Source organism: Conger conger, chromosome 2, assembly GCF_963514075.1.
Source record: "Conger conger chromosome 2, fConCon1.1, whole genome shotgun sequence".
Taxonomy (NCBI): Eukaryota; Metazoa; Chordata; class Actinopteri; order Anguilliformes; family Congridae; genus Conger; species Conger conger.
In genome coordinates, this window is record NC_083761.1 from 9,250,540 (window position 1) to 9,265,262 (window position 14,723).

Here is a 14,723-nt window from a genome sequence, read left to right on the forward strand (position 1 = left end):
ATTTCGCTTTAGTTGATTTAGGTGAAGATGACATTTTGATCAAGTGGCGAAATAAATTTCAGATCATTACCTGTATGCAGGGTTAATATTTTCCTGACGTTTATACATCAGTTGCGATGAACATGAAGGCTGACACAGGCTACAGGATACAGGATTCATTGGAGTAAAATGAAAATCTACAACTGTTATGTTATGGTGTCAATTTCACACAATAAATAAAATAAATGGGAGTTAATTTATGTGGAAACGTTGACAAATGCATCTCATCCGCTGAAATGTGGGTACTTAAACCACCTCGTACGTTTTTAATTGAAATCTAAATCACCGATGAATCTAGTTCTATGGGGATTACATTTCGCTCCTTTAATTTGTTTGTCTTTGTCATCTGCACATTACCTTACCTGAAGGGGAGATATTTCTGCGCCAGTAAACATCAATCATCCCCCCCCGCCCCCCGGTCCCTCTCCGGCGTCATTACTATACACCACCCCAACCTTCTCGCGCGCATCTGCGGTACATTAACTAGATGTAGAAGAACGGAACCCCCAGGGTTCGCATGTCCAAATCTCATTTTGGTGCCATTATCTAAGACGTCCACTAGTTTGACAGGCCTGCTGATTGAATTTTATCTCCATTGTCCACTGGCTCTAATCACTCAGAATCGCATATAAGAGAAAAGAGACGTGGTTGCTGCACTCCTGGCTGTATCGCACAACTCATAAAAACATCTTTACAGTAAGCTATCGCAAATGTTATCTATCCTCTATATCCATTGGCCTACTATAAGAGCGTGCTATTCGCGTTTTGAACATACCAAATAGGGCGCAGTAACTCGGAGGTTATTTCATATTACAGCCATGAGTCCTTACCTACCTTTGAGCTTCCAAGCAGAGACGACCAGAGACTGATATAATTTCCTGGTACTTTGTTGAATTAATTTTCCTGTTGATCTTAAATAGTTTGCCTGGACCACTGGCAGCAAAATACCTCCAAAACATCAATGACCCATCGCCATATTTGATAGAAGGTCTGAGGTGCTTCTCCTTGTATGCAATGGTAAATGGTTGGCATTTATATAGCGCCTTTATCCAAAGCGCTGTACAATTGATGCTTCTCATTCACCCATTCATACACACATTCACACACCAACTTCGATTGCCTGCCATGCAAGGCACCGACCAGATTGTCAGGAGCAAAAATGGGGGTTAGGTGTCTTGCTCAGGGACACTTCGACACGGCCCAGGCGGGGGATCGAACCGGCAACCCTCCGACTGCCAGACGACTGCTCTAACTGCCTGAGCCATGTCGCCCCCAGTATGTGTTTCTTTTGCACATGTTGACGGTGTGTATGGCCACAACTTTCCATTTTGGATCTTACTGCCTGAGCCATGGCGTCCCTACATGGCCTACATGTCTGGCGTGCTGGTATGCAGGTGCCAGAAACTGTGATCCATGGGTTCTTCATGGCCTCCTCACCATCTTCCTCATCACCTGTGGGGACAATGTCCTCTTCCTTGAAAGTCTGCAATCATTCCATACGTTTTACATTTTTTTAAATTATTGCCTGTACAATCCTAAGCTGTATATTTAACTGCTTATGCATTGTTGTGTACCCATTGCCAGACTTGTAACAGTCAATTTCCATCCATCTCTTCTCAATTGACCGTTCTCCGGCTATTCCCATGCTTATGAGAGACAAAGGGATTTTGCATGCTTGTTATCTCATTCTTTTACTCTATTGCAACAGGAAGCAATGGAATGACACTATATAGTTCCTTTAGACAGAGACGTAAAAATGTATTGACAATTTCACCTTGATTTTATTTACAATAATTGTTAGGGTTACCAATAATTTTGACACCTACGGTTTTCAGAAAAAATTAGATTACTTAATTAAATTAAATAAAAACAGTGAAACATGTAAATAAAAGTATTTCGTTTTCCCATATGTTTTAACGGAACATATAGATTATTATCTGTGTTGTTTATTATACGCAATCTTTTTCTTCGTCTTTATGTGGCCTGAGGGTCTCAATAAGCCTGGAGCACACTACATAGTGCGTATGACACAATGGTTGTATTGAACATGGCTATCATAAAAAATGGCCACAAGTTGAAGAGACTCCATTGTTTGTCGCCTGTGTTACAGTAACAAGCCCCCAACTCACACTGCAGTGGCCATAAAGGCCCATTTGTTCTGGTTTACCTCCCCCATGGCCCTGACAATGCTAACCATAAATCACCAAGACCACAACCTCAAATACAGTAACAACCTTGGATTGTGCTGTTGTCATCTAGTGTGTGTGATTAAAATATAAACTGGATGTCTGGACTCTGGACTGTCTATTCTTACCGATACCCCGCTGTGTCAACAAAAGATCTTGAACCACCTGCATGTTAATAACAAGTAGACCCACTGCCTTTTACACCTACATTAATTTGTGAGTCATAAGACATCCTTTAAGATGTTAATATTATGCTATGTATATTAAAGGCAAGCCGACAAATAACCATAATTCATAGCCCAATGAAATGCACGTGCTTGCAAGTCACAACTGGTATTAAATATTGGTCAGCCGTCGCATGTGCAACACTTGAAAGGCATCATGGCGCAACTGTGACATTTTGGAAAGCACAATAAGTGCGCTCCCTCGAGGCGTACAGGGTCCTCGCAGACTCCCACCGCTGGCGCCGCGCTCGTCAGGCATCTCTCGAAGTCCGCTAGCTGCAACACTACAGGAGTAATTCTTCTGCTCACAGCACCAGTCGGGCAAGACGCAGTTGTTGTTGTCCATCATTCGACTCATTTGAGTATGAAACTAAATGGTGTTACGGTTATCCAGAATTGATTGACCTGTTGTTTGTGATTTCGTTGCATCACAGTTCTCATACATCTAGATGCTATATTACTACGGATCATACGAATTCACTGTGCGTTATCGCTATAGGTGGATATTAATGCGCGGCGTGGATAATGCGTTCTCAGTATGAAGCAAGTTTTTCAGGAGGGAATCTCTTGCGAATGGGTTGTATTTGAACCACAGGGGACTCCAGAGACGATAAGAGCGCAGGAGAAAATCGCGATGCTCAACGTGGATATATCCTCGCAGGGAAACAGCGGACACTTCGCAGGTGTCACTCATTTTGGATGGCATACTAACTCAATGCAATGACGAGTAAATGGCACCAGGTTTAACCTGTATTTAAGGGATAACGTTTGAACTCGTTTAATCATGAAATCCCTCTTTTATAGTCACTTCTTCATTCTTCTCCCTTGGATTTTGATCGTTATCATCATGATCGACATTGACACCAAGAGGACAGTCCGGCGCACCACCAATTTCTACCTCTCCCACTTCAGTAAGCCGCAGCGCACAGTTCTCCCGACGATTTACGCGATCACACCCACGTACAGGAGAGCTGTCCAAAAAGCGGAGCTGACGCGCTTGTCAAACACGTTCCGGCTGGTTCCCCATTTCCACTGGGTTGTGGTGGAGGATTCCAACGCACGCACGGAGCTGGTGTCGCGCTTTCTTGCGCGCTCGGGACTGCAGCACACTCACCTGCACGTCCCCACGCCTCGCAGGTATAAACGGCCAGGGATGCCCCGGGCAACCGAGCAAAGAAATGCGGCTTTGGGCTGGCTGCGGACGCATCGCTCGTCCAAGGACTCCGGAGTCGTGTTCTTTGCGGACGACGACAACACATATAGTGTGGAACTGTTCGACGAGGTACACAATATTCTTTTCAAAATAAAACAGCAGCAGGATATTATGTGATCGATTAGCTTCCATGGTAGTTTAGGCTCTACTGTTTTCAGTGCCGTGAACTTCTACGCAGTGTTTTATTTACACTCAAACTTTAAATCCAAGCGATTGGGCAAATATGAACAATTATTCAACCTTATGTTTTGTTTTGTGCTTCACCGTCGATACACCGTCCACGAGTACTTAAGAAATGTAAATGTAAATGAATGTCTTCATTGTTTGATTTTATTTAACCGCTAATGATTCGTTATTATTTGACACACTGCAAGGGCACAATAGCACGACTCCGTGAAATACGAGAGACAGTGTGGTTTAGAGTGACCAGTTACATCCTCACAGCTCTCCCACGGTGTCATGGGTGTTTAGACCTTATGTTGTGTACATTTTGACCCAGGCAATAATCGTAGCATCTAGGCAAAAATATAATGAATGAATGAATAAATAAATAAATAAATAAATAAATAAATAAATAAATAAATAAATAAATAAATTCTAGTTATCCTAACGGTAACGGGTTAACATAGCAGCATAATCAATGTGATTTTAGTAAATATATCTTTAAAACACTAAAAGTTACTGAACCGTCATGCAGGATCATAAACAACCAGTGCAGCCTAATGCCTTTTACATTGTTTTTGTAGCATACACTTCAGCCAGTCAGGAGCATATTTACACAATGCTAACGAATTTCTGTTTATAAAAGAGCCAGCATTTATAACGGTTCAATGAACACAGCATATCTATCGGCCAATTCAGCACTCACCCTGGGAGATGGAACTCAGCCGAATAGAACAGACAAGTGACCCACATTACAATTAACCGTAGCTCTATGTAAATATTGACTAAATGCAAAGGGCTTTACATTTGTTCAATTAATAATCTTCTACGTATCTTGGTCGGAGATTGACGAGGAAGTCCAAACATTAATATGGATCTGAATACTCCAAATAACAAATGAGCAAACTCGTATAAAAGTCACAAACAGTTCTCATCCATAGATTGTACCTGCTCTCTACATAAGCAGAACTATAGCTCCTAAAATTATGAATTCAAAACAAACACTCATATACTGAAAACGACTTTACAGTGTCAGTTTTCCCGATATGAATAAAAGCCTACATTTTCAATACGTTTATCCATTTGCAATGAAATAAACATGACTTTGATAATGCGAAGCATAATACAACCGAATGTCACCGAATGCACCGTGAATGTCATTGCTAACAAGATTGCACATTTTCATATCAGTGCTTCTAACATTTTTTCTTTTTTTGCCAAAGCATAGATGACACAATACATACATTTACATATATACTGTACACACGCTGGGAAAATGCATACAACTACAGCTTGGCATTCATCCACACCTACAGTACATTGGACATTAGAGCGGTTTTCACACAGAGAAACAGTAAAAACGATAACGAAGCTCGTGGCATGTGTCCGGTGTGGGGGGTATCAGCGACTGAAGCGGTGAATGATTTAATAAGATGCCGTCTCTGTGTGTTTCATTGTAAGATCATGTTTTGCTCGGGGCCACAGTGGTATGGGTAGGCTACGCAAGTAGCATTTGGCCTCTGTTTTTCTTTGCTGCAGGGCCGAGCTCACACTGCGCCGGGCAGGCTGTTATTCTACCTCTCCAACGTCGCCCTGCTCGCAGCCAGATATGGAGTCGCCTTGGCACAAAGCTCCGCGTCGCCCGAAGACTCCCGTTAAATCAAGCCCATTACGGCTCTGCAGCAATGAAAGGCTCGGTTTTATCCCCCTCTTCGGTCTCTCAGCTTCTGCTCCGGTGGCCCAGCCGGGCTTATTACACGGCAGCGCGGAAGGCGCGGATTAGGACGACATTACAAAACCTCGAATAACAAGCGGGCGTTTTCAATACGAACGTTGATGGAGATTTTTCTGCGCAGCGGAAATCGAGTTTATTATATGTAATTGAGGATTAGGCGGAATCCATTTAGCCCGCGCTCTCCAGATAAGAGCGGAACTAATGTAGTTTTAAACCGCTGACATAGAGCGATGCGTGTACAGTTCTATACAGGGCTCCAACAGCCAATCTTTGAATCATTTCCCCACGCAAAAAATAAATACATTTAAAGTTGGATTAGCATGACGATTTATTTTCTGAACAGCTGTTTCTCTATGACATCCAATTTGAATTCTATTTTTTTCTCACAGTTGGAACCAGGGTCTAAAGGTTGGATTAATATGACTTGAGACAGAGGGTTTGGAGCACTGCACAATGCACAGACAGTGGGTACATCTCCCATCATCAGCTGACCTTGAGCTCAGTATACCAAGCCTTAAGAGCCATTCAGTGAATGCAAAAGGACAGAAGATCAGGGGTGACTAACCCTGGACCTGGGGATTGTCAAGTTCCTCTGCCTTTCATTGTTATGCAGCACATGACTGATTGATTGATCTTACATCAGCCTCGCCAAACTTCTTTGGTCCAAATTCGGCTGCTGATTTTAGGGTGAAAAAACCCTGGATCATGTCCGAATCAGCGCACTTGCCTAATGTTGAACATTGGCAGGCTGTATACTCAACAGTAGGCAGAAAAGTGTGTTGATTCAGACACGGGCCTGGTTTCTCCGGGACCAGGTTTGGACACCCCTTGCATAGATCTCGTAGACCCAAACTGGTCGCCCGTCCTTCTGCATTCCCCCTGACCCGTTCCCCCTGACCCGTTCCCCGCTCCCCTGTCCACAGATGCGGCGGACCCAGCGGGTGTCCGTGTGGCCCGTGGGGCTGGTGGGAGGGAGACGCTACGAGCGCCCCCTGGTGGACAAGGGGAGAGTGGTGGGCTGGTACACCGGCTGGAAGGCCAACCGGCCGTTCCCCATCGATATGGCAGGTAGGGTTCTGTAGGGTTCTGTAGGGTTCTGTGGAGGCCAGGCTGAGGGAAGGAACAGTGGTGAAGCAAAGCTGAAACCACACAGCAGGGCACAGTGTGATATGTGCACAGCCCAGTGTAGCACAACACAGCCCAGTGTAGCACAACACCACACAGTATAGCAGTTGTGCTGTACTGTGTGTTGTGCTATATTATGTTGTGTTGTGCACAACACAGCACAGAGTAGCACAAGACACCACCTTGGGTTCCCATGACTGAAATGGAAAAGCAGCTTGTTTCAAATGAATCCCACAACTCAACACCAACACAACACCAGCACAACTCAACACCAACACCGTCTGACTCTGAGCCCCGGTGCTCAGGAGAGCCTTTGCGTTAGGCGAGGTACAGGATCCTGTAAATGACGGCGTGGTGTTTTCACGACCGCAGCAGCCTCTGACAGCTCCACAAAGCAGCCTCGCGCGCTGAAAAGGGCTTCTGTTCTTTACAATCCCGCGAAGCCCCTCCAGCTGCATTATGCGGCGGAGGCCTTTGAAAGGGGCTGTTACACAGCCAGGGAGAGCCGGCCGTACAGGACCTAAGACAGCCTTCGGAAGAAAGTCAGAGAGAAGAAAAAAAGAAAAAAAACCGCCGGGGCCGAGAGCTGAAAGGAGATGTCAAGGCGAAAGAAAGAGCGTCGAAGAAAGAGGATGGAAACAAAGGCTGTTGTCACACCTGCGTGGCTGCAGTCCTGCCACCCCGGTGATGTTGATGTTGCCCCAACGCTCTTCCCAGCTCCATACCTGGGTGTTCTGCCACAGGGAGGTACAGGGGGATGTGTGCTCAGCGGTGCCAAAGGTTGTTGAGGCCATTATGAGGTTTAATGCTATGTGTTACGGCATTCTACACTGGACAGCAGGGGAGCTTTTTGACAGTTGGTAGAGTAATCAGTCAGGAAATTGAAGAAAGAAAGTACTGCTGTCTTTTGGACACGTCTCGTCATTGAATAACCTGTCTGAACACGACACGTCAGGGTGTAATTAAAGTCCCCAAACTGTAGAAAACTCTACCCCGTTCTTTCACCGCTTTTATTTCTCAAAATGAAAACAGGCTGCAAGTGGGTGGCAGAGACACGGCGGCAATTTTTCCAGAGTAAATATTCATCAGCGCTCGTGAACGTGGGCTTGCGTGTGTGACGCACTCAGAAGTTGACGAGGGAACCGAACGAAGTCCCAAAAGACAGAAGTGACATTACAAATCAATTTCACATTACTGATGGAAATAAAAAATCACAAACGAAAGCGATTCTAGCTTCGCGGCCGAGTTCAGTTCTGACATGGAAGACTACACACGCCCGCTCGATTGCCTTCTGAAAGAAGAGGTAATTGTTTACCTGTGGGAAATCCTGGCGCCTTCGCTCAAACTGCTGGCTCTGAAGATAGAATATCTGTGGACAGCGAAGAACAGCCTACGCGTTGTAGAGATGGGTGTCTCAGCGTTACAATGGGATTGATCTCCAGTCGTTTTCACTCCGACATCAAGGTTTACTAAATGCGAGAATAAGTATGTCAACCTCAGAAATGTTTCATAACAGACATCACACACATCTACCAAGAATCTGGCAAGAAGAACATCAGACTCCTCCACACACATGAAGTTCAACAGTAAAAGGTGTAACAGTGAGTCTCGAGGGAAAACTCACTTCACACAGTAGCAACCAAAGACAACACATTTTCATGAAGGCACTATGAACAGCAGCTGTCAAATGAAATGAGCCAGGATAGCAGCACACATAGCCTGCTTCTGTAGGCTACAGGAGCCGGGTGGGTGGTTTCCGTGTAGGCACGGCGAGCACTTCTCACCTTGACGAGAATCGCCCACCGGCATGAAGTGCTCTGCGGGCGGAACACAACATACGCGCCACTTTTTGTTCTGAAGCTCTCGGAAATTCGAGTAGTAAGACTTCCTCGTCGAGTCGACGATGATTCTTAAACTTTTTAATATCAGGACCCACATTAGACGTTCAGCACCTTTCAGGGACCCATCAAATACACAGCACAGGCTTGCGGACGACAGACTCATTTCAGGACGCACCGCACACTCCCATGACCCATTTTAGGTGTTGAACGACAGCGCAGGAACTTTATTTAAGCTGTAAATGTGGATAAGGTAAGCTGCTGCCTACAGGACTGCCTACAGGACTGCCAACAGCAGGTCGGCCAGTGGGGTCAGCTCAGCCAATCACACACGATGTGTACACACTTCTTCACAGGCAGTTTTCCTTGAATGTATTTTTTTTTCAAATCGATCAGTAGCTGCGTTCCTGACCTAGTTAGTTTGCTAATCTGCCGCTATTAGTTTTCTAGTTCCGAAAGTCACTGAGGGAAAGTACCTTGGGCGATACAGGATTTGCTGAATCTACGCTTGACCCAGGATGTGCTGAATCAAGGCTGACCCAGCATGTGCTGAATCGAGATCAACCCAGGATGTGCCGAATCTACGCTTGACCCAGGATGTGTTCGATGAAGGCCTGAAAACAGGGCCCGCAGCTGCAGGCTCCCCCCAGGAAGAGAATTAGACACTACATCGTCATTAAGAGCTCCTACCAGTCAGCACTACCCAGCAAACATTACAGCACATCTGCAGGGAAAGAGCGAAACGGCCCCTTTCACTAATCTGAGACGCTGAAAAGCGAGGGGGAAAGGGGCGGGGGGGGGTGTTGTGAGTGACAGCACGCTTGCTCACTCAGCGCTCCACACCGTTCTCCCCGGCTCCGCTAGATTTCGCCGGGCAGCGACGCACGAGACAACGCTGTCATTATCCCTCAGTTCTCAGAGCCTCTCGGTGGGGGGAACTGTACCGAGTGCACAATGAGACATTCACAACGCCCCCCCCCCGCTCACTGCCGCCATGCTCCCCGCCCCACACCCAAACCCGCCCGCGCTGCCAAACAGCCTTTGTCTTCTCACAGTGCTGGAACAAAAATGCGGTGGAGACAGCCAGGCAGACAGACAGACAGACACAGAGCTTTTGCAGCGTTCCCTCGTGTAAAGCCATCCATCTATGACCTGCTTCAAAATGCCAGCTACCAGCGGTCTCAAAGAACAGCTTGAGCCGGTCAAACCATGTCGAGTACGGAGCCGGTCTGAGCTGGCCAACCGGCTCCCAGCTGTTCCAAAACCTAGCTTTAGCCGTCCATCCGTCGGCCTTCGACAGGCACCGTGGCAGCTAAAACCCCCCCCTCCGCCCCTCTCCAGCACAAGGGGTCTGCATTACACTTCACTGCACTCCCCATCGCACCCAAACCCCATCACACCAGCAGCACCGAACGATCACAGTAATGACCACTTACAGCCAGCGGAAAGGGAAGAAGAGGAAAAAAAAAAACCCGCAGAAATAAATATATATGTTTTATATCTCAGTATGCGCTTGTGAAATCACTGAGCTGTGAAACAATCAGGGCGAGATCAGCGACGGCGATTGAACCGATCCTCTGGGGGGAGTTTCCTCACGGAGGAGAGATCGGATCAGACCTTCACTCCGGAGAGAACACGGAGACGGTAAACGCCGGGCCCTTATAGATTTCTCACCGTATGAGCAGCAGCAGCAGCTGGGCTCACCCTGGATCAGGAAGGACCTACACGAGCACACCACACACACCGGCTGAAATAAACGCATCAGCTTTTATTCACGGCGTTCATCGATATCCCCGAGTCCATTTCGTAGTCTAATAACAGTCATTTTATAACATCCTAGCTGTATCCAACCATGTTCCTAGAGATCTACCACCCTGTATGTTTTCATATAAACCATAATTTGCTTTGCTAGGGATGGATTGAAAACCTACAGGACAGTAGATCTCCAGGAACAGGGTTGGGTACCTCTGTTTTAGAAGAAAGGGGACACCACCAGAGAATAAAGTGTGATTATACTCCTGATTATCCCAGAATGCACGCTGATTAGCTGTAGTTAAGCCCGGTCAATGAACAGCCAGTTGGCTCCATTGGTGGGTTGTAGTAGCCAGGTTTGGTCCATTGGCTAGGCCCTGGACTGCTGGCTCAGATGGGAATGAAAGGGAGAAGTTGGTCACGGTCACTGTGTCTTTTCCTCCAGGTTTCGCCGTCAACCTCCAGGTGGTGCTGTCCAACCCCAGGGCCCTGTTCAAGCGTCTGGGGTCCAAGCCCGGCATGCAGGAGTCTGACTTCCTCAAACAGATCACCAGAGTGGAGGACCTGGAGCCCAAGGCTGCCAATTGCACCAGGGTCAGTGTCAAATAATACAATAACGTATTATTTAGCTGACACTTTTATCCAGTGACTTACAGTTGATTAGACAACAAGGGCCAACTGCTGTGCAGATCTTATCATGGCTACACTGGTGCTTAAACCATCAACCTTCCGGGTCCTGGTCATGTACTTAAATGTTTGCGGCACCTTGCTGTTGCTGCGTCTCTTACAGTCCATGACCTTTGAAGGCTCTGAGGAAGTGGGTGGAAAGTAGCAAATACAGGGCACTCATTCAAACTATCCTGAATGGCAAATGCAGTATTTTAAAGTTAAACTCTCTTAAACCCTATTAATGATTAAATAATCTTTGAATACAGATTTGATTACATAACTGGTGCACCTAAAGATTTTACCTTGTACAGCATTTTTCCTGTTTACAACCTGCCATTTAGCATTTAGTGTGTACGTTTATGGATACAGGTATGTGTGTGTGTGTGTGTGTGTGTGTGTGTGTGTGTACATGAGCGAGTTACAGGTGACAGTGACAGATTCTCCCTGGCATTATGAGGTCACTATATCCCAGCATGCCATGCTGTGGCTGGGTGAACCGCAGTCATTAGGCTCATCAGTGCTAGCAGACGTCAGGGAGGCAGAGCAGAGATCAGCAGCAGTAGTCGTAAAATAGTAGTAGTAGTAGCAGGAGCAGTAGTAGCAATAGCAGCAGCAAAAGCAGCAGTAGCATCAGCAGCAACAACAGCACAAGCAATAGCAGCATTAACACAAGCAGCAGCAGTAGCAGCAGTAGCAGTAGTAGTAGCAGCAGTAGTAGGAGTAGTAGCAGTAACAGCAGCAGCAGCAGCAGTAGTAGTAGCAGCAGTAGTAGTAGTAGCAGCAGTAGCAGCAGTAGTAGCAGTAGTAGCAGTAGTAGTAGCAGCAGCAGCAGTAGTAGTAGCAGTAGCAGCAGCAGTAGTAGCAGTAGTAGCAGCAGCAGCAGTAGTAGTAGCAGTAGCAGCAGCAGTAGTAGCAGCAGCAGTAGTAGTAGCAGTAGTAATAGCAGCAGCAGCATTAGCAGCAGTAGCAGCATAAGCAGACGCAGCAGCATTAGCAGCAGCAGTAGTAGTAGTAGTAGTAGCAGTAGTAATAGCAGCAGCAGCATTAGCAGCAGTAGCAGCATAAGCAGACGCAGCAGCATTAGCAGCAGCTGGCCCAGGCTATCCCTCCAGGACCAGAGCCCGGGAGCTGGGGCTTATTAACGTCAATCTGCCACGCCGCTCCCCTCAGCCTGTCGCCTGCCGCTCCGCGTTCCCGTCTGTGAGGAGGGAGCTGTCTGAACGCATTCACCTCACGCCCCAAATCCTCCGCACCGTGCTCCTGCGCTCAGTCCTTTCTGGAAGCTTCCCTCCCCCATCCCTCCACCTGTCCACTTCTGAGAGATCACGAGGCGCGCTGTCCGGGGGAGCGCAGAGCGGCACCTCCTCGTTGGTCTCGGGCACGGTGGGCGGGGGGCGTCCGTCACACAGGACAGGTTGGCGGGGTGAAAACGGAAAGCCCCCGGTCTCTATCAGCGCAGACCGACAGGTGTAGCCGGGTGTAAGAATGGGACAGGATGGAGGCTTGCGTTGGGCACTTGAGCGTGGCATAGCGTCCACACGTGTGGGTTCAGTCCCCTTTCTCTCCAGATCCTAAGAGAGGCTGCATAATGTTACATGAAGAGAATTTATCAGAAAGTCTCGGGACTGAACATGCTCTTAACCCTTTAATGTGTGAGGTCACAAATGTGCGACTAGAATGTCCATCTTTAAACACTCTAATGCTGATGAAACTACTGGCAGTTGAAAGCCATGGAGTTCTAGAACACTTAGAATTTAAGATTTTCCCCTCCAAAAAAACCCCCTACCCTTCAAAGGGTTAAAAGGGAATAAAGTTAGTTATTCTGCAGTCTCTTTCGCTTTCTTCTGATGTGTATATTTCTGAAGTCTACTACAAGCAGGAAATGTCAGCGGCACCAGCAATTATAACACTGTGGGAAATGTCAAAAACCAGCCATTTCTTTCCACATTCTCGGAAACGGGAGTGCTATATGAGGGTCTGGGTATCCCTGCGGTCTTGTGTCCTGGCCGTTACGGAGTCACGGGGTCTGTGGGAAGCTTCCAGATTGTGTTTTCTGAGCGCTCTCTCTGTGTTCCTCAGGTCCTGGTGTGGCACACTCGCACCGAGAAGGTGAACCTGGGAAACGAACGCTGGAAGGACTCGGTTCAGATCGAGGTGTGATGGGGTCCAGGCTCGGATGGGATGGGGTCCAGGCCCGGGCGTCCCGTGCTGACCCCCCCCTTCCCAAAACACGACTACCATCTCCGCTTCGATGGACACGATGGACAGATCTCACATTCATACACAATGGATTAACAGAACCGTCCGTAGGGTTGTCCCTGAGACATTTGGACTGGGAGGGGAAGAGGATTTCAGGAACCCTGGCAGATCCTGTGCAGTGCAGCCAGACAGACTTGCAGCACAGCCCAATGGATTACAGCAGATTTTGCTGTACCGTTTGGACCACAACATAGGGCTGTAATACAGCGAACCTGAGTTCAGCACCACCGCCTCCACTCCAAACGGCTGTCTTTTAAACGAATCGAGTCAGAAAGAAACACGAAACCAAAGGCACTTCCTGAGACAAAAGGATCACAAGGATTTTTCATGGCTATTCACTGTTTAATGCACAGAAATGACATTTTTTTTCATCTGTACTAGGCACCAGAAAATGTAAACACATTACAGAAATGAACCTGGAAGATGAGGTTTGGGTCCCGTTCTTTAATGGTGGGCGGAAAGACCCCGTCTGCTGATGGGATCTGCACCGTGGCTCCAGAAACGTTTACTCGACGCCCGTCCTCCCAGACTTCCTGCTCCCCCCCCGCCCCCCCCCCCCGCCGGAGAAGCCGTGCTTCTCTGGAACGCGTACAATCAACAAACGGCCTGAACTGAGGAGGGTGTTCGACAGGGACAAAGCCAGGGGGGGACGGGGTCTTTTTGGATATCTCTACCGAGGGAAAAACATTCAGTACACTTTCTCACCCCATACTGCCCGGGTCTGGGAGGGATACACACACAAGTGGAAAATCATGGACATGATCGCCATAGCTCACCCATTTAAATACTATTATTCACTATGGATTTGGTGATGATATATTAGACGCTTTTATAATTGGTCCAGCAGCATCGTTGCTGATATGCTTTAAAAAAAAAAAAAAAAAAAAAAAACAAACGAAAGAAAAGAAAAAAGGAAAAAAGAAAAAAAAAAGTATTGTTTGCCGTTGTCGTTTTTTTTTTTGTCGTTGTTTAAAATAAGATGGACGACACTGCCAGTCAGTTTAGCCTCGCACTCCGGCCACTCAATCAATACACACCGGCCGGGGCTGCAGCTCAGACTCTGTGGAGTAATAATGTTGGGAAAGGAGAAGTCAGTTGGGTAAAATTTGGGCCGGTGTGTGTGGAGGGGGGAGGTAAGGTGTAGGGGGAGGGGCTGGGGATCCCGGCAGGCCCCTCCCGCTGCTCGTGGCCCCTCCCCCGCCCCTCCGGAGCTCACTTCCACAGCTGCGTGCTGAGGGTCTGTCCTGACGGGGGCGCCGCCCACCCCCCCACGGCGGTCCCCGGTTGGCCGAAACCCACGGCCCCGCCCGCTCCATTCAGGCCCATCCCGGACATCTGCTGGTTCATCTGCGAGGAGAACAGACCGGCCTCAGAACTGCAGTGGCGCCCACACACCGGACAACACTCTCCCTTTTCAGCCATTACATTAAAGTCATTCAGCTGATGAAGCTACTTGCAGTTGATTTGACTACACAGGGGCCAATCCCCTCTGGAGCAATGTGGGGTTAATGGCCTTGCTCA

General features: G+C 47.6%; 2 protein-coding genes across 3 annotated transcripts in view; one reads left to right on the forward strand and one right to left on the reverse strand.

The window, feature by feature from the left end:
• The first annotated feature begins 3,071 nt into the window (after window positions 1-3,071).
• Window positions 3,072-14,133, forward strand: LOC133119173 (galactosylgalactosylxylosylprotein 3-beta-glucuronosyltransferase 2-like). The gene is made up of 4 exons (XM_061229635.1): window positions 3,072-3,731; window positions 6,483-6,627; window positions 10,720-10,868; window positions 13,023-14,133. The coding sequence occupies exons 1-4, from the start codon at window positions 3,234-3,236 to the stop codon at window positions 13,101-13,103; spliced, it is 873 nt and encodes a 290-aa protein (XP_061085619.1). The 5' UTR covers window positions 3,072-3,233; the 3' UTR covers window positions 13,104-14,133.
• LOC133119159 (stromal membrane-associated protein 1-like) overlaps window positions 13,524-14,723 on the reverse strand; it is a 62,080-nt gene continuing 60,880 nt past the window's right edge. For both annotated transcript variants that reach the window (XM_061229615.1, XM_061229624.1), the window contains one exon: window positions 13,524-14,549. In XM_061229615.1, the coding sequence (XP_061085599.1) occupies window positions 14,415-14,549 (135 nt within the window). In that variant the 3' untranslated portion in view covers window positions 13,524-14,414. The remainder of the gene's footprint in view (window positions 14,550-14,723) is intronic.